The sequence below is a fragment of the Strix uralensis genome, chromosome 5, assembly GCF_047716275.1.
Source record: "Strix uralensis isolate ZFMK-TIS-50842 chromosome 5, bStrUra1, whole genome shotgun sequence".
NCBI classification, from domain to species: Eukaryota; Metazoa; Chordata; class Aves; order Strigiformes; family Strigidae; genus Strix; species Strix uralensis.
The window spans coordinates 43,351,713-43,371,956 of record NC_133976.1 but is presented as its reverse complement, the minus strand read 5'-3'; the positions used below and the strand labels follow the sequence as shown (position 1 = coordinate 43,371,956).

General features: G+C 38.4%; 1 protein-coding gene across 19 annotated transcripts in view; it reads left to right on the top strand.

Annotated features, from left to right (window-relative positions):
* The window catches only part of OSBPL8 (oxysterol binding protein like 8), a 96,167-nt gene that overhangs the window by 64,375 nt on the left and 11,548 nt on the right, over positions 1–20,244 (top strand). For all 19 annotated transcript variants that reach the window (XM_074870621.1, XM_074870628.1, XM_074870615.1 and 16 more), the window contains 10 exons: positions 4,272–4,352; positions 5,181–5,282; positions 6,535–6,738; positions 11,216–11,300; positions 12,433–12,604; positions 16,265–16,499; positions 17,882–18,066; positions 18,832–18,913; positions 19,613–19,711; positions 20,142–20,238. In XM_074870621.1, the coding sequence (XP_074726722.1) occupies positions 4,272–4,352; positions 5,181–5,282; positions 6,535–6,738; positions 11,216–11,300; positions 12,433–12,604; positions 16,265–16,499; positions 17,882–18,066; positions 18,832–18,913; positions 19,613–19,711; positions 20,142–20,238 (1,342 nt within the window). The remainder of the gene's footprint in view (positions 1–4,271; positions 4,353–5,180; positions 5,283–6,534; positions 6,739–11,215; positions 11,301–12,432; positions 12,605–16,264; positions 16,500–17,881; positions 18,067–18,831; positions 18,914–19,612; positions 19,712–20,141; positions 20,239–20,244) is intronic.

Below are 20,244 nucleotides of genomic sequence, written 5' to 3'. Positions count from 1 at the left end.
GCCAAATGTAACGATGGATGGAGGCTGACTCTTGCTATTGAACAGAATTTAAAATCCTTTTAAGCTGTAGGTGAAGATGCTGTTCACTGAGCTGTAGCAAATCTTTTTACAAGAATGTTAAGGAAACTGTAATGGGAAAAGTTTTAGTTTAGGGTCATAAATTGCCAGAATAAAACATAGTTAAGTGTAATCTGTTGATCAGTTGAAAGGGCTTCTGTGCCTCGGAATTTAAGTATAAAGGCCCATTTCATTGAGGCAATGAGAGTGCAAGGGAAAGCATGCTCAGTAGAATGTTAAGCTAGATATAATTGCTATGCATGTTTATGCTTTCTGGTAGTCTTGATAATGGAAATGGAAAGGGCATGACCCAGGCAAATTCATAATCATCATTGTGTAGTCCCAAGTTGAAAGAGATGCAGTGAAAACTGAGAATGTCTGAAGTGGAGTTGGGAGATGGACACTGCAGTCACTAAAACCATAACATCTTGGTGGGTAAACTTTTTAAAAAGGAAGAAAACATGAACTACCTGAGCAACCAAAAAGACACTTTTTATGTTGCAATACCAGGTCTTTTCTCTCCAGAGTGTTTTGTTCTGGTCACAAAAATTTGTTCTTATTTACATGTGTAGTTTGCAATAACATTCTTATTGAGAATAAAATGTTCTTTTCTGATGGTAGTGAGATAGTAGGTACATGATGAGAGATTTGTGTAAAAAGGCATTGTAGTAGCGTAGAGAAAAATCTACCATAGCTATCTTTTCCTTTCCCAAATCTCTTTAAATTTGTAGATTACAGTTATAGAAGCTGTCAGTTTTAGGACATCATATAGGCCTCTGTGATACAACCTCCTTTATTTGTTGTCCTGTTGTAACTCTTAAAGCACGTGAACATTTTGGTCAGCAAAAGTGCCTGGCATGTCAATACACTGAATTTTTATCTAGTGATTTGTATGTATTTAGAATGTGGAATTCCAGAAAAAATTATTTTCGGTTGGGTGTCTCATAAAACAGGCATCTCTTTCTCTTCAAGACATTAAAGATTAAAGAGGAGAGGGAAAGACTGCATTTTGCAGAGTGGGAGGTTATATATGGTTTGATCACTGAATGGAGTAGCTAAGTTTACTTGTTTTTCTTACTTAAGCATCACTACAGGATAGAGGTTAAAGGCTTTAAATTACCCAGCTGTGTGGTTTTGTATTTTCAGCTAGGATGTCCACTGTTTTTTACAGAGGCAAATGTGGTAACAGACACTTGAACAGTTTGTCAGGGCACAGCAGACATGGGCTGCTCTGTAGGAGAAGGTGAGGACCCAAGGGAAATGGGGGAGATGCCTGCTTCTCCCCACTTTCACACATAGCCCTTTCCGTGGTGCTCTGCTGCACGGTTAGCCCTGCAGTCTGTCAGTGCTGTCCCTGGGCACAGCCAGCAGCACCCCTAGGAACAGAGGGATTGTGCTCGAGGTCTTGATGCAAATTTTTCTGTGATGTTTCACGTATCAGAGCCTTAAAGAGAAACATTAAAGTGATATCAAAGTGACTTAAAGACTGTAGTAGCAATTCCCTGCCTAAATGGTGTCATCAGAATTGCAGAGGTGAGCAGGTTAGTTTCTGCACCTGATGCTGCAGTTTTGTGGTGTGTAGGTAAGCATTTCAAGCTGTTGGTGTCTTATATCTGCTTGGAATCACAAAACTTTGAGTCTTTTACTGCGTCCTAGAGCTTCACTTGTCAGGGAGATCAAGGAGCATGTCTTACCATCCAGCTTGCTTCTGATCAAAATATTTATGTTGGTCCAGAAACCTCTAACTCATTTTTGACTTGAAAATCAAGTTAATACTGTCTCTTTTAACTTGGATTTATTTCAGACTCTATTAATCATTTATCTTTGACTATCCAATTTGTTTTTTCTCTTCCTTATTTTTTTTTTTGGTTCTTGTCTTTCCAGGATCTTAAGTCTTTGTGTGCTTTGCCATTACTTTTGTTTGTGTTTTTCTACTATCAGAGATGAGACCAATATTCCTATTTCTCCTAATACATGTTTTTCTTCATCCGTATTTTTGCAATTGCTGCATGTGGGGCTTGATAAGACTAGTGGTTCCTTTATAACGCACAAATAAACTTCAGGCTAACAGCAGATGGTAATGGTCTGTCACAGCTGTGGAGGTGAAGTAGCAGCCCATTTTTCTAAGTAAGGATGGAAAAGCAGTGATGACACTTGCCCAGAATCTGGTACTGAATGTGCCTCACTGGGAGTTGCAGTAGGTTCTCTTAAAATGTTTTCTTTTTTAAAATTTTAGTCCCATCCACTTTGTGTGGATATAACACTGAGAATGTTACTAGCTTAAAAATATATGAATCACTGAGCTGTCTCATAATCTGTTGGACAGGTAAATATAGACCTTTACTCAGTGTCATATTAGTGAGCTTTAAAACTGAGATGGAGAGAAAATAAGGTTTTGTAACCGGTGATACTTACTGGTTTGGGGCATGACCTTTAGATTGCATTAGCTGATTCGAGACATTCATATGCATGACCTTTAGATTGCATTAGCTTTGTTAGTGAGCAACTAGAATATTTATGAATGTTTTGCTTAAGTTGCGCCATTATAGTTTACATAATGAATTCATTACCTCTTCTTATGTGACAGCGATAAGCGTTTTTCCCTCTTCTGTTATTACATTTGAAGTACGGTATTTCCTTTAACTTCTAGACAGAGGAATTAAATTTCAAGTTGTATGCTTGTCTTAAAGATAAATTTTGAGTGTTAAGAAAATATCTTTAGTACGAAATGAAAAGGTTTCCTTCATTTTTCCAAGATGTATATGGAAGTTAGAGAACATTTACTTACTGAAATGATTTTTGAGATAAAATTCATTTTTACCAGTTATTGCACATCTTTTTGACACCAGCTATCTAACTAGACTCCTGTAAAGTGCTAGCTCTGAATTAAAGGCATCAAAGTAGGATCAAAGTTAAATTGCTTTGTTCCACTTGTAAATCTTTAATTTTTACTTCTTTGGTTTGAGCAACTTGTGTGTTAAGAAGAGTGTTCATGTGCACTGTTTTTATTATTGCAGTAAGTTTTCTCAAAACTTGAATGTTTTTTGACTGTCATTTTATGGTATTCCAAAACAGAAATTCAGTGAATAGACTTTGCATTGTAGTCTGAGTTTTGAAATGACTAGTCAGAAATCTCGAGCAGCTTGAGAAGCAGTTTTCATAAACTGTCCTTGAATTTACACAGTTTAGAAGGTTACATTGATTTTTTATTTTTTTTTTTTTTTTTGGCCTAGGCAGGAACTTTGGGTCCATCCAGCTTATATTTCAAAATCTTTGTAATTTATTTGAAGTTTATATATAGTGGATACCTATTCAGTGTTCTCTGACTTTTTTTTTTTTTTTTTTTTTAAGACCTCTGTATCCCAAGGTGAATATTTGGTGGCTCTAGTTTCCTTTCAACTAGTAGGCAACAGATGCCAAGGAATAAACTTTGAACTTTACAAGATGTGGGGAGAGGCGGGAGGGAGAAATCATGTGGTGCTGAGGCAGCATATTGTCCTTCCATGAACAACGACTTGGGTTTCATGAACAAACCTGAGTCTTATTCCCCTGTCTGTCACCACTGTGAGTTTCTCAGAGATGACTTGCAAAGTAATGAGAGCGTGGGATTAGGGAGGAAGGAGCAGAACGAGTGCCATTAGTGGTCAGTTGTACTCTGATGATTTATAGAGCACTGGATCCTAGATTGAAGAGGCTGTATTTTCCTTCATGGGTCATGGGGTAAGTGTCTCAATAGCAATCGATTCAGAGGAGCTGTCAAGTTATGAACGAAGATGTTGGGATTCATATGTCATGGGAATGACTCTTGTGTTTAAACACCAGGATTGTCCTAAAACCTTTCCTCTGTGCTAAAATAATGCCTAACTGGTCAAGACTGCACATATCAAGTTAACAGGGTACATGGGCTAAATATTTACTGTGTATAGTTCAGCTTCTTCTGGAGGAATCTCAGACTTCTTTCCCATAAAACCCTTATGAAAAAAGACTCCATAAATAGGTGGTGAGCAGCTCATGTTACAAGTTGTGGTTTGTTCGTTTTGTGTTTGGGTGGTTTTTGGGGGTTTTAAGTGGGAGAAACAGTAGAGAAGTGGGTGGGAATGGGAACCTTACAAACATAACTGTGCACTTCAAAGGCTTTCTAAAGTGCCTTCAACAGTAATATATCCTTGTATCTATCATTATCATTTATTTACTATGCGCTTTGTGAATTTCAGTCTGAATCCAAGCTTTTCAATGGCTCTGAGAAGGACATCTCTTTGTCTTCAAGCAAACTTACAAAAAAGGAATCTCTTAAGGTGAATTCATTTCCAAATAACTCCTCATGATCTATAAATGCATTCACATAGTTTTTCTGTGTTCTCTAATGAGAAGACAAGAATGCCAAGTAGTGATGAGACCTATGGAATATTAAGTATGGTGAGAAGTTGTGGTGTAGATTCCCTTCAGATCTTCTTGTACTGTTACTTGAGTATGGACTTCTATAATGCACTCTTGAAGATGGCACAAGGTTATAGGATAACTCAGAAGACTATAGGATTATTCAGGCTGACAGGGACCTCAGGACAATGAAATGACGAATAGAATTATCAAAGTTACAATTTGCATGCAGTACCTGTGGGTTTTCTACTGCCGCCTTCCCCCTGCGTTGTAACAAGACCAGACTCCACTGTCTGGCAGATATCACGACAGGAGAATCATAAAATCATTTGCCTCTAAAAGAGGGAGATACACTGCTGCAAATTTCTACTAGTGGGTAAAGACTACTGATCAGATAAGCCCAAACTTGGTTTTGTACTTTACACCAGGAAAGGAGGGGGGCGGGGGTGTTGGTTTGGTTGGTTGGTTTTCCCCCTGTGATTCTAACAGGAGTTTCAAAGTCCTCAGTCTAAAGCAAACTGCAGAAGAATCTGAAATTGGTTATATCATAGCTGCTCTTGAAACACATCATGAAATAGTTGTTCACATGTTGAAGTCAAATACTGTGTTCTAAAGCTACTTCTGTATCTGTACTGCAAATTGAATTTAGCAGATTTTTCCTCAACTTGTATTGATAGATGTATTCTTGTGCTCTGATTACTGGCTTATGGCTGTGGCATTGTACATATTTTTATTATTATTTACAGGTTCAGAAGAAAAATTACAGAGAAGAAAAGAAGAGAGCTACAAAAGAATTACTCAGCACTATCACAGACCCATCAGTTATTGTTATGGCCGACTGGTTGAAGGTCAGAATCCAAGTGTGAAACTTGAGTTGAAGATGTAGCAGCTGCTTGCTGCTTTCTGACCGGAATAGAAAAGGCTCAATCTTTTACTTGCTGTTAATGTTTTTCTACAAGCATAGCAGCAACTAATTGCATCCCAGGGTCTCTCTGCTCAAATCCTAGGGGAATTAAAGAGGAACCTAGCTCCCACTTACTGCAGTCTCCATAGTCACAGGCATCTTCTGTGTATAGCCATTAACTTCAGATTAGTTGACTTTATGGTTCTTTTTTTCTCTTTTTTATTTTACACTTTGAATTGAAGCTCCATTATGTGCATAACAATAGTGAAAATGGTTCAGTCATACGAGATATTTGAATACAAATTTCTGTGTGTATTTCTGGTAGTTTTCCTTTCCTCTCTTAAGAACTAACTGTCCCCTAATACTGGTACAAAAGATGGGGAATTAATTTCTCAAAGGTAGCAGTCAGTGTCATCAACAATAGTGCAGTTTATATATTTGTATATAATTCCTTAAATTTGTAAATATAGTCATTGGAAATTGTACAAGAAAAAAAGATGTGTTACCCATTATTTTTATAAAATTATAATTAACTCCAAACAATAGCTTGTCTGGAAAAAGTTTCTCAAATTTTTGCAAAAATCAGTGTAAACAGGCTAAAACATTGCTCAGAGGTCAAGTTGGCATTCAGTCCTACAGACACAGAAGTAATTAAAATCCAGAATTGTCAGAATTGATGCAAGCAGTCTAATCAGATGTGCAAATTCAGGGACTTGAAAGGATCTTATATTTCACTTACGGGTTGAAGCTAACAGCTGTTATAAGAGGTTTTATCTAAGAAATCCAAATATATCTGCATTATTTTGTGAATATCCTGTTTTTCTTATCAGACATCTGCCCCTGTTTTTAGAGGAGCTCTGTTTCCAAAGATTATCCTATTTTCATGCTAGTGATAAAATACGTTCCAGATAGGAAAATTCATGAAGGTTTCAGATGAATTGTCATACTTCCCATATCTGGATGTGTGTATACACATTTGTAGAATAAGTATTCATCAAGAAAGATTAGAAGAGTGAGCACTGAAAATTGTACCTTTGTATTGTCTCTGATAAACCTGGATAAACTTTGATAGACCTCAGAAACTTTGTTTGAAATAAAAACTAATAAATAATTTGAATTTTAATTTTCATTTTGTGAAGGGGGATGGTTTTGGTATTGGCATCACTGAGATGTAACTGTAACTATTTATCTTCTAGATTCGTGGTACCTTGAAAAGCTGGACCAAACTGTGGTGTGTACTGAAACCAGGAGTGTTGCTTGTTTACAAAACCCCCAAAAATGGCCAGTGGGTAGGAACAGTGCTCCTCAACGCTTGTGAACTCATTGAGAGGCCTTCTAAAAAAGACGGCTTTTGTTTCAAACTTTTTCATCCTTTGGAGCAGTCCATATGGGCTATAAAGGTTAGTGGTAGCATATATGGTTCTTAACAGATGACTAGCATTAGCCAGCTATGAGTAAAGGCAACCTTAATGAAAAGCTGAACTGCATTTTCTGTTAGAACTTTAATGGTTTGTTTATTCTGAATATAAGCCTTCAACATCTAGTCCTCTTCATCACAAAAAGTATTTGATTTATTCTGCTCTGTATACTTAAATAGCTTCAGAAGTGTGGTGTGCAGAGCGATGCCATTAAAGAGGTTAATGCCATCACTGGCAATCATGTAAGCAGAAGGAATGAGTGTATAATGTTGTATTTTACATCAGTCAAACCTGAGAAATTAAGGAGGGAAGTGACTTGCCAAAATGAAAGAGTTGAGATGTGTTATAAACATTCCTTGGCTTCCAAACTTATATTCCTGTAATAAAATGACAGCCTAGCTCAATTTGCTTGTAAGAGTAGAAATTCAGATGACTTCCTTGTGCAATAATAGCTTATATTTCAACTTGTTAGCCAGTTGTGTACCTTTTTGGCTACAATTTTAGGAAGATAAATGTTTTCCTTCAGTTCTGATGTCTGTTTGCTTTGTCATATGCAATACTGTGAGCAGCTCTTATCTGTAAGTGTTGAAAAGCACAGTGTGTTCTGCACAGCAAAGGTTTATTTCAATTTCTTGTAAGAATCTTTAATATTTGTTATTACTCATTGTTTATACTCTAGTAAGGAAACTATTGTAGTCCTTGTTTTGTGTTTGTATATGGAGAGGGGGTGTGGAAGCACAGCACAAGTGAACATATTTACCTCCTGAAATGACATCTTGCTTTAGATGAAATTACTGTACAATATTAGGACCTTTGTCATAATAAAATAATTATGCCCTCTGCAACATACATCTTAAGAGAGCTACTAATTGTGAGATTGCATTTTCTGAATCTTAAATTGATATAGATGTACTGTCACATCTGTAGAATATGCTGCATTGATTTTGTCTTCCTTATCTCAGACTGGGAAGTCAGGCAGCTAGTATAATTCCTGGTGTGTGTTTGTGGTCTTTCTGAATTGTTATCATTATCAATGTTATCTAAATTTACCAAACTTAGATCAAATCTTTTGTAGATGCCTTTGAATGAATTTATTTTAATATTGCGTAGGAGGACTTTTCACTAATTAGTGGTGATCTCACATTTGCAGAACACAAACTTCATATCCTTTTTCAAAGCTATAGGGTTTGGTGTTAATGTGCTTTATTTATGATCATGTATACATACATTGCAAAGTGGTGGCCTGCCTGCAGAAGATCACAAATCAGTCTTATATTTCTTTATTGCTTGGCAATGAGAAATGGATTTGTTTGTTTTTTTAACTAGATATTTAGAATTTAGAGGACATGCCCCACCAGATTTTTACTTTTTTAAGGTAGGTCAAATTTTGAACCTGAACAAGTTGATATTGTCCATTCTAAATGTGCTGAGAGCTGGAGTGGCGTTTGTTCATTTTGGTATGGCTATTTGCAGTTGAGAATTACTGGATTTAATTAGATGAAAGGCCTTGAAGTTTGAAACCTTTTTCTGCCTTGTTTACCTAGTCAATTATAATGTCCTAGTTACAGATTTATTATCATGAGGCAAACTTTCATGAGTAATAGCAATTGATTGATTTACAGAGTAGATTTACCAGAATGAGCCTGATCTAAGGCAAAATGAGCCTTGTTTGCAGTCAGTTCAGGAAGATGACATTGCAAGAAACATTTACACAGGTACTGCAGGATATTTTCTCACTTAAACACACTTCCCATAGTGTGTCCTTCTGGCAGACTGCAAATTCTCTTCTGCAGTAGTTTGTGGCCAGTCACTTCACACGCTCCCTTAAGCCTGTTGCTGTGGTCTCTGATGTTCCTCCTGCACTCTGAGGTAGCTGATACACTGTACCTTGTCCTCTCTTCCTCATGTGCCCAGTCCTGATGCCATTTCCATTTTCTAAAATTAGTAACTAGATGAGTTACTGCAAATAATTTTTCATGAGTAAATTTAGTCAAGTGTGACTGCTTATCGGTTTTTATTGCTTCCTCTGAATGTTCATGGCATTTGAGTTTTATTGGCATGAATATTCTGTAGGAAGTAAACATCAAAGTTTTTTTTTAATGTAGTGGAATTTTTAACTTGCCCATTACCTTGTATTGATGTAGTTGTGCCATCATTCTGTCAGGAACAGAGACAATTCAAAGTCCCCTAACAAATGGAAAGTAATTTCTCTTTTGTACAGAACATACTGAAAATTGATTTTGAAACCATAATGGGTGATATCAAAGAAAAATATCCAGTGCTTTTGGAACAGTAATCAATTAGAGGAAATCAAGATACACGAGCAGTTATTCCAAAATAAGTCAACCTACTTAAATGTTTGCTGCAAATTATTCGTTCCATTTTGATCAATGTATTGTCGAAGCACCTAGGAGAGTATAGCTTTCTTGCATTTAAAAAAACCCAACCCAAACACCAAAACCACACTTCATCTCTAAATTACAGTTGTTTGGTACAGAGTAAGTAGTGTACCCTGCATGCTCACAATATAACCTGAAAGGCAGAGGTCTGCCCTTAGTCTGTGACCTGAGAGTTTTGAGGACTTGTGATGGCTGAGGCCTCTGCACGACACGGGTGCACCCACGGTTCCACGGTCCCCTCTGTGCAGCGCCCCAGCATCTCTCCCACCCCTGCCTGGCGCTGCACTGTGCCTCGGTGCTCTCGCCTCCCTGGGGGCCCCGTGAGAGTGAGACCTGTTCCCTGCCTGCCTGCCCTCAGGGCCAGGAGCACTCATGCATGGGGCTGTCCCTCCAGGTTCTCTTTACCCGCTAACTCCTAATCCTGTTTTGCCACTTCACCAAAGACTTTTTGTAGGCGCACCTTTCCGATCACTCAGAGGGGGACTGAGGTTTGGAATCTTGTTTCTAATGCCCAAGTTGCTGTTACTCCATACTGACTATTCGGGAGTTTCTGAACATCATTCACACCAGCACCAGCTTGCCCGTATTGGTATTTAAGTGCCACCAAGACTCCTTGTTACCTGCCTCTCACTCTCAGAAATGTTCTGGCTGTTTCATTTGCTTGCTTCTAAAATATCTGCCTTTACCTGCTTTTGCTCAAAACTTCTGCTGGCTTTCCAATTCCCTCTTCTAAGCCTTGTACTGACTTTTCATTAGGCTTCTCTGGGGGAAATAAGTCATGACCAAAATGTATTAACTCAGCAGTTAGGCAGGCTTAACCCAGCTTTCAACAATAGCTTCAAGTATGTTTAATACAGCCCTCTTTGCCTACCGGTTGTCTTAAAGTTACCATAGGTAAAATTTTTTTGAAAGGGTTTTAAAATGGTTGTTTAGCATTTTATTTCAAAATGAAGCTCAAGAGAAATGGAAAGGTCTTTTGGATTTATTTTTTTTTTAAATTTGTGGAATAGTCAAAATTAAACTTTGGCATTTGACATCGTCTGTGTGTCTTTTGGTTGAACCTAGTGTCAAAGTGTCCTGCTGATACCTTTATAGAGAGACTTAAGCATCTAAATGTCATTTATGGACCTGGGCATCATCTTTTTTTTTCTTACTTAAGTGATAAGCCTACAGTTAGGCACCTAAATATTTTGTGGGCTTGACTAGTGGATAGGTAGAGGGGTTGAAGGGGAAGGAGGGAGGGAGAAAGGATGGGTGAGTTCCTATAGCAATACTTGATATTTGGATGGGAGAAGTTATTTCCTTTTTATTTAAATATCAATTGACTTATCTGTCTTCTGAAGACAGGCAAAAATCATGCAGTTCTGGAGTATAGGATGCTGCTGAGACACCAAACACATTGTCACGTAAAGTAAGCATGAAGTGGATCACTGAAGAGGGCCTCCCATTCTCTACAGGGGTTATGGCTTGCCCTTGTGTGTCTCTGTGCTATGAACCGTAGCATCCTTGTTGGAATTGAGAGAAACCTTTGCTCTAATCAAGAGAGCATTGCTCTTAAACCACCCCACAGACATGTCTATTGTTTTGCTTGCTTTCAGTCTTACCTCTTCAGCTGAAATACTGAGCTGAAGAGGAATAGCTTGTCCCTTGTGATCTGTCTACACCCATCTGCAGGAATCCCCGGACAGTGAGGGAGCCTCCCCCATGGTGTTCCTTTTGATGCTTTTGTCATCTTGCTATAAGTAGCATCAGCAGAGCATTTGCAAGTTACTATGCCAAGTCTGATTTACCAAAAAAAAAAAAGCCACCAAAAATTATTTGAATCCCAAAGACCATTCTTTTTAAAGTGGGGTTGAACTGGGAGCTATACTTAGAATGAAGTGTTTGAAGAAGAAATCCAGTAAAAGAGGGCTGTCCATCTTTCCATTCATGTCTTCATTAGATGTTGCTGAGTGACAGTAAATAGCCCTGCAGTGTGTCAGCTTGTTATTATGTTGAATGATAAACTGTAAAACTGAATTAAAATATCTGATGCTGTTGCTTGTTTTGTGTATTTCAAGGGTCCCAAAGGTGAAGCAGTTGGTTCTATAACTCAGCCATTGCCTAGCAGTTACTTGATCATCCGAGCCGCTTCAGAATCAGATGGTAAATAGATATTTCAGTGTTCTTCCACAGTGACAGCAGTTAGTTATTGGAAAGAGATGATTTCAGTTGTCTTACCATGTCTTATTACAGCACTGTGATTGCAGTTTAATCATTGTTAAGGTTCCACCTTAACTTAGTGCATTCAGTTGTGTTTGGTACTAGTACTTTTTTCATGGTTATTAAAGGAAAATCTTGACCCGAATAAACTGTCATTCAACTCCTTGCAGTTCCCTGTGATTTTAACTATATTAATGTATGTCTAAATACTCGAGCTAGTTCATTTCTAAAATGCTAATGTGGACATACTTTCTTTCTAATGAAAGCATTTGTATATTACAAAGTCCAGCAGTTGCACAGAGTTCTAGTGGTAAGAATTCCTTCAAAGTAGAGTTTTGTAACACCCTTCCTTACTGGGCAGGTGGTGGTCAGTATCAGTGCAACCAGCTTCAGAGGTTACAATGTGGAAATAAAATTTAAGACTGTGGTGTAACCTTTTTAGAAGTTGCGTTCCTTCTACTTGTTAATTAAGCATACCCCTGCAGACTTTTAAAAATAGGACTGGATTTGCTTTTTGTATTGGAAAATAGATTAGACACATGGAAATGAAGAAATAAGGAGTGGAAAGAACACACAAATTTGTTTAGTTGCTTTTTGCCAAAAATTCTGAATGTCTGATATTTTATATCGAAATGGCATTTATATGCTGTCATTATAGTTCATTTTCCACATTGTTATTATATTATGTGAGCAAATTTTGCCAGCTGATGCAGTTACTTAGTCTTCAAAACTAGAGCAGGGCTGCAGGCAACTTTGGAGGAGTTCAACAGTCAGGGCCTGGGTGGAACCATACTTGCATTAAGGGAGAAATTCTGGAATATGATCTAACAGAATCATGATTTACTTTGCTTGTCCTGAACCCTGAAGCATCCCTTGTACCAGAGCTGGGTAGTTCTGGGTTGCTTTTGTGTCCCTACCAGATTATAAAATCCAATGCATGTAACGTGGAATAACTCTGAAGTGTGTCTTCAAAGACAATGTAAGCAGACCCAAAAGGATTGTGAAATTAGGAAATGGAAGTTGTATAGTTCGGTTAAATCCTTAATTTTTAGTCTAATAATAAATTTGTCTTCAGGGAGGTGTTGGATGGATGCTTTGGAGCTGGCACTGAAATGTTCAAGTCTGCTTAAACGTACAATGATTAGAGAAGGTAAAGAACATGATTTGAACTCTTCAGCAGACAGTACTCACGTCTCTCTCTATGGTCTGCTTCGTGCTAACAACTTGCACAGTGGAGAAAACTTACCGTAAGTGAATCAATTACTAAATCTCATTGTCCATTTAGCAGAACCTTGTAGTGATAACTTCTCCACAGGGAGAATGTCTTCCTAAGATTGCCATTCTTTTTGCTCCTGAATTCTCTTTATATACCTTATTCGCACTGTGTTTTATATTGTATGTGGATAAAACTAAAAAAATCTTTTTTCAAAGTGGATACAGAGGAAAGTTTGGCCCAAGGAACTCAAAGTTGAGTATCACACCAGTAAGTAATCTGTTAAGCTGTTAAAAGTTTTAATTTTTTTGTATCTTGAAATTGGTCTCGTCTTAGCTTCACCTGAAAATAAGAAATTTAGTACATGTGACAAGGGTTGAAAGATGTGAATATAAGTTGCTGTTCTTTGGTTAGAGAAATGAATAATCCTATCGTTATTTAAACGGTTTCATCATGTCTTGGCTTTGAATCATCAGATGGATGAATAATGATTCAGTCACCCTATTATTATATTAAATGCAAAAAATTTGAAATTATCTGGTATCACCTGATATCTAATGTCTGAGTGGCCTTGCGTAACTCTGTTTATTTCAATAAATACTTTCAGCCAGACTTTTGGAGGCATAAGCTTTTGTGGAAATATTATTAAACAAGCATGGCGAAAGAATGGTGTTTTCAATTGTGGTACCAAAGTGCATTAGAAAATATGGAAGATTTATGCCTTTACTTGTAATAATTGGGTCTGAAGCTTAGCAGTATGCACAGTTTCTCTCAGTTATCTTCTACCAATTTGATGTACTTTCAGGTGGATGTAAATTTATTTCAAATAATTCCTCCTACCCATGGAGATTTAGCTGCCCATCTGTCTTTTCTGGGTGGACAAGAATTTTGTATGGCTGTTAAGAGTATGCTCCTGTATGGGAGACAGAGAACTTGGACTGGGAGAAATACAATTCTTTCTGGCATAGATAGTCTGAGAAAAGAACAGAAAAGGCAAATTATTGCCCCTGGCCCAGATTCAGGGCCCTATCCATACAAGCAAGCAGGCTCAGCTACAGTTTTTCTTCTGTTGTGTCGTGAAAACAATAAAACTGCTGTGTACAGTTCAGCTGGAGATGGGTACTCATGAATAGTAGTTTAATATCAGCAGCTGGCCCAGATTGCAATCACAGCAATTAGCTGCAACTGTTAAGTCTAATTAAGACTAATGGTTTAATTAAGTAGATATTTGAATATAGCATATTCTAAAAGTATTCAGTGTGTTTAACCATCTAAGCAACAAAACCTGCAGGCTTAGTTTTAATGGAGTTGGAAGGAGAGAGAGAAGAAAGATGAAAGCAATTTTAGCTTCAACTGAGAGCTAGCTTTCTTAAGTACATTAATAGCAAGAGGAGGTCCAAGGAAATTGTTGGACTGGTACTTGTTGAAGATGATCACCTGAAAAATAGGGATGAAGAAAAAGCAGAGACATTCACTGCTTTTTTTCCCCTCAGTCTTTAATAATACTAGTAGATCTTGGACTGCCTGATCCTCTGAGTTGGTGGGCCATGAGTGTGGGAACAGTGACTTTCTATTTGTGGACGCTGAAATTGTAAGAGACCAGTCGTAGCAGCTGAATATTCATAAGTCCGTGGGGCCTGATGGGATTCATCCTGGAGTACTGAAGGAGCTAGTGGATGTTATGGCAGAACCCCTCTCAATCATCTACCAAAGGTCTTGGGAGACTGGGGAGGTCCCCGCTGACTGGAAGCTAGCCAACATTATTCCAATTTACAAGAAGGGTGTCAAGGAAGACCCAGAAAACTACAGACCTGTTAGTCTAACCTCAGTACCTGGAAAAATTATGGAGAAGATCATACTGCGTGCTATTGAAAGACATTTAAAGAACAGTGCAATCCTTGGGCACAGTCAACGTGGGTTCACAAAGGGAAAATCCTGTTTTAACTAATTCGATATCTTTCTATGATAAGGTCACCTGCCTAGTGGATGAAGGGTAGGTGGTAGATGGAGGTTTTTCTGGATTTTAGAAAGGCTTTTGATACTGTCGCTCACAGCACCCTTCTGGACAAATTGTCAAGCTGTGAGATGAGCAGATTCACAGTGCACTGGCTGAAGAACTGGCTGAAGGGCAGGGCTCAAAGGGATGTAGTGAGTGGGGCTACATCTGGCTGGTGACTGGTCACCAGCAGTGTTCCTCAGGGTTCAGTCCTAGGGCCTGTTCTGTTCAGTACTTTTGTCAGTGATCTGGATGCAGGAGTTGAATGCACCATCAGCAAGTTTGCTGGTGATACCAAACTGGGAGGTGCTGTTGACTCTCTTAAGGGATGAGAGGCCTTGCAGAGGGATCTAGATATATTGGAGCATTGGGCAATCATCAATGGCATGAAATTTACTAACAATAAATGCTGGATTCTGCACCTGGGACAGAGTAACACCGGACACAAGTATAAATGGCAAGAGGAGTGGCTGGGGAGCGGCCCTGCAGGAAAGGATCTAGAAGTGCTGATTGGCAGTAGGCACAATATGCAATGTGCTCTGGCAGCCGAGAGGGCAAACTGCATCCTGGGGTGCCTCAGACACACTATAACCAGCCAGTCAAAAGAGGTGATTATCCTGCTGTAATCAGCATTTGTGCAGCCTCACCTTGAGTACTGTGTGCAGTTCTAGGCCCCTGTGGTGGTTTAGTCCCTGCCGGGGTCTGAGACCACGCAGCCGCTGCCCCTCCCCCACAAAGGGAGTGAAATACAAAGCCCCGGGCTGAGATAAGGAAAGGTTTAATACAACAGTGCAACAGCAGCACAACAAACAACAACAGTAACAATAACAGTAACAGTGATAACAATGAACAGGGCAAGATATATATACCGATACAGCAGTGAGAGGACCGGCTGCGTCAGCCACGCAGATCACCGATTCTTCCCGCGCTCTGACGCCCGGATGTGACGTCAGCATGGTATTGAATAACCTGGCTAGAGCTTCCCCCCAACTGCTGGGGAAACTTAACCGTATCCTGGCTAAACCAGGACATACCCACAATTTTAAAAGGATTTAAAGGTCCTTGAATGCATCTGGAGAAGGGCAACAAAGCTGGTGAAAGGGCTGATAGGCATGTTCTGTGAGGAGCAGCTGAGGACTTTGGGTTTGTCTAGTTTGGAGAAAAGGAGGCTGAGGGGAGACCTCATTGCTCTCTCCAGCTTCCTGAGGAGGGGAGGTGGAGATGGAGGTGCTGATCTCTTCTCCCTGGTATTTATTGATAGATTGCGTGGGAATGGTTCAAAGTTGCACAAAGGGATGTTTAGACTGGCTATTGGGAAGCATTTCTTTACGGAGAGGGTGGTCAAACACTGGAGCAGGCATCCTAGAGAGGTGGTCGATGTCCCAAGCCTGTCAGCGTTTGAGGCATTTGGACAATGCCCTTAGTAAGGTGCTTTAACTGTTGGTCAGCCCTGAGGTGGTCAGACAGTTGGACTAGAAGACTGTTGGTCCCTTCCAATGCAACTATTCTAAACTTGGTGCATTTGACATTTCAGTGAGAAGAACACCTCCTATATGTTTCCAGTGAAGCTAGTTTGACATTGTTGCCAGATCAGGCTTGATACTGGCAATTTTAGTGTGTATTTTATTAAGATCCTGGTTTGGAAACATGAAGTTATTGTGTGAAGTTGAAGATTCATTTAGCCTTTATTTTTTGTAGGTTAAATGACAGTGAAATTGAAAGGCATCACTTTAAAGATCAAGATATGTACTCTGACAAATCTGATAAGGAAAATGACCATGACCATGAGGAATCTGATAATGATGGATTGGGGAAAAGCGAAGAAAGTGATAGCGACACATCGGAGCGACAGGATGATTCCTACATTGATCCAGAACCGATTGATATCAAGGAAACTACTTACTTAGAACAGAGTCATGAAGAACTTGGCGAGGTAAAAGTGCTGTTGATGTAGTGAGCAAGCAGCTTCTCCAAATAGAAAGTTATTTTAGCGGTCAGACTACATTTAAAAGCTGACTTGCAGGATTGGCTTTCATGTTTTCAGCAATAGTGGGGCGAAAAAGTTCTGTTCACCCATGTTCTGCTCTGCATTGCCACTCTTGTGCTTGTGTCTGAGATTTTGACAGAGATAATAAGATTATCTAGAATATTGCTCAGACAGAAGGTGCTTGGTTTGAAAGGGCCACCTGCAGCAGCAGTTGACCATGTCTACCTGTCCTTTTGTTGTTATTTCTATTTGTTTTTTATTATTTTACTCCTGTATTTTTCTTCAGGTAAAATTCTTCCAAGCTGAAGATTTTAATGCAAGCTGACACCTCTTTTTCTACTGCAAGCAAGGCATTAAGCAGCCTTGGGGTCTGCAGAATTCAGTGGAAGGCTTGCTCTGTTTCTGATGTCACCTTGCATTCTAGTATGATGCCCCAGAGCTGCCATTCCACTTCTGTAGGTTGTCTTACATATCTACACAGGCAAATATATCAGGGATTTGTGTGTTTTACTTGCTATAAAAATACCAAGAATTTAGTGACAGAAATTTAGATGAGCTTTTTCCCAAATCTTACCATTCTTCTCAAGCGATAACTCTGAGATTTTTTTTTTTTCCATATCTAGAGGACATAAATACGTTGAGCTTTATGCTTTCTAGTATTTTTTCTAGAAGAAGCAGTATTTTAGGAAAAGTTGAGTTGACAACAAATTCTTGAGTATGCATTTTGGAACTCTTCTGGAAAGAGGGATGCTTATCCTTCAACCTTTGCTTTTGATTTCAGAAACTGTAAGGAAGAGTACCTCCCCTCTTCTTGGACAGAAAGGAGCATATTGGACTGTGACTGCTGGTTTTGCTCACTTACCCCTAAGTAGTGGTTTTCTTTAAGGAAAACCACCGATACTGTTCACTGGTTGAGACAGTGAAAAGCATAAATATGGCAGCTTTCATGGTGGAGAAAAGATGGTAGAATGAACAGCCCTTTGCTATGTAATTCCTGCACGTGAGAACACAGGGTAATGTACTTGATGCCTAGGGAAAGACTAAGGGAAGAGGATATCTGAACAATGTTCTACCTCAAACTTTTCTGGTTTAGGGCTGATGGAAACAAATGCAGTTTTTAATGCTGAATAGTATATCTATCATACTTCATGTATTGTAAGTGTATTCAGAGAAACTTTATTTTTCTCCCACAGTTGCTTGAGCTTCCATGACTGGTTCATTTTAAGTATCCATTTTCCATTCTCATTGCATCCTTAGAATGTGTTGACCTGTCTTCTGGAGGATTGTTTTCTTTCTCCTTTCTTTAAGCAGTTTTTTGTTCATCCTAGGCAGGGGAGGCTGCTCAGACAGAAGTAGTATCAGAAGAAAACAAAAGTCTGATTTGGACACTACTGAAGCAAGTCCGGCCAGGAATGGACTTGTCCAAGGTTGTACTGCCTACATTTATCTTGGAACCTCGTTCTTTCCTGGACAAGCTGTCTGATTACTACTATCATGCAGACTTTCTGTCTGAGTGAGTCAGTCTTATCTCTGGTTTTCATTCTTTTAATTTTTTAAATTAAAATGGGGTAACGGCGTATACTGAAACATTTGATCTGGTCTTCTTAAAGAACATTGTAGACTGCTTAGAGTTGAAACGTTTGTCTGACAGTGTATCAGTCATCACATATCCTTGTTTTCAGAAATAAACTGCCTGAGAGCTCATATGATACATCTTGAAGTTTCTTAGTAATTTAATAGCAATTGCATTGCAGACATTTCTGGTTTAGCTTTTGGAGACTGGTTAAAAGACTTTTCAAAATTTTTTGTTTCTCTAGGAGACATATTTAAGATGGTAAAACAGTACCAGTTAGCCTTTTTAATACAGTGTTAAGTTCTATTCCGATTTATACTTGCCTGCTCAAATGCAGCTAATAAATTAAAGACTGTAAATTGAAATATTATTCAACTCTGAGCTCTGTGCATGAGTAGGCCAGTTCTCCAAGTAGCATCTTATAAATGGAAGAACTTCAGTGGGGGTGGAAGAGTATTTAATGTTACAAAGAACAGACTCAATTATGGAGGTACCATTTCTGATTTTTTTGTTTGATTTCTGTTTTCAGATAATTATTTTAAAACTTTTGAATTTGATGCAATCAGGCTGAAAGTTTTACAGTGCTGCAAATCACAAAACTTTTGTTTTAGTCAGCTCCTAGATTCAAGATGTATCACACTGATTGATAGCATATTATAACTGAAACAATGCTGGTATTTGATCTGTGTTCTGTTTGTCTCTCAGAGCTGCTCTTGAAGAGAATGCTTACAACCGCATGAAAAAAGTAGTGAAGTGGTATTTGTCTGGATTCTACAAAAAGCCAAAGGTATCCTCTCACATATTATTTTGCCTTTACTTTGGTCATTGTGTCTAGTTTGAGGGCTTAGGGATGTGCTGGAATAAGTTTTTCTTTTTAAATTGTATTGTTCTGCATTTTTGAAAATCAAGGTTAAGCTTTTGTTCTTTACACAAATGCATCATGGACCTTTTTGGTCCCTAGCCATATTTAAAATAGACTATCTTCAATAGCTTTTTTCCTTTGGAGTAGAAGTTGAACTAAACATTTTTTGATAAAGTTGAGCAGGTCTGTGTTTACCATTCTTCAGTGATAACATGCTGCAGTTGCAAGATTAATATTTCCACTACTTCATTTAGCTTTACACTAAATACTGTTTATAGTAATGTTGGTGGTAAACAGTATTGAAAGAAGAAAGTACTTATTACCTAACTTCAGACAAAAGGTCTGTAATCACTCTCCTACAAAAAAAATCTTAGAATCTGTTTGTCCTTATGTGTAGCCTGGAATAGTTCAGCAGATATACTAAACCTATGCCAATTTCCTTAGAATGAAGAGCAGAGTAACTGAGCATAGTATTCAAATGATGCAATCAAGTACAATGTACATAAGCTTATATATTAGGATTGTATTTTTTTTTGTGTCGTGTCTTCAGTGACAGACTGATAAAGTGTTTTGTGAGTTCTGTACCTGCATTGTATGGTTACTTTCTCTTGTATTTCTGTTTAGGGACTGAAAAAGCCGTACAATCCTATACTTGGTGAGACTTTCCGCTGCATGTGGATTCATCCAAGGACGAACAGCAAGACTTTTTACATTGCAGAACAGGTGGCTGCAACAACCAGAAAAATATTGTTAAGAAAAGCAAATGCATTGCATTTCCGTGGTAGCCAAAAGATGTGGTAGTTTCATAAAATGTATTTAAATCTATGAATAGTATCCTAAAAGCTCTCCTGGTGAGCAGTTTTTTTGCAGATGTCTCTTAAGTGTGTCTTCCTAGAGAGACAAAGGTGTTTCTAGCATTTCTGTTCCCTCTTCCTCCAGTAAAAGTCAGGTGCTAATTTTCTTAACTATTGAAATTCAATAAGTGTTTGCGTGGTCTTTATGTCTAAAGATTATAGTCATATTTCACATATATTAACTGTGTTCTATTATGTGCAGCTTGAATTTTGCATTCTCTCATTACTAGATCAAGGTTTATACTATATTGCATGTTCTTCTTTGGTTTTTTTTCAAATATGTGGATTTTTTTCAACAGGTATCGCATCATCCTCCAATATCTGCCTTCTACGTTAGCAACCGCAAGGATGGGTTTTGCCTTAGTGGTAGCATTCTGGCCAAATCAAAATTCTATGGTAAAT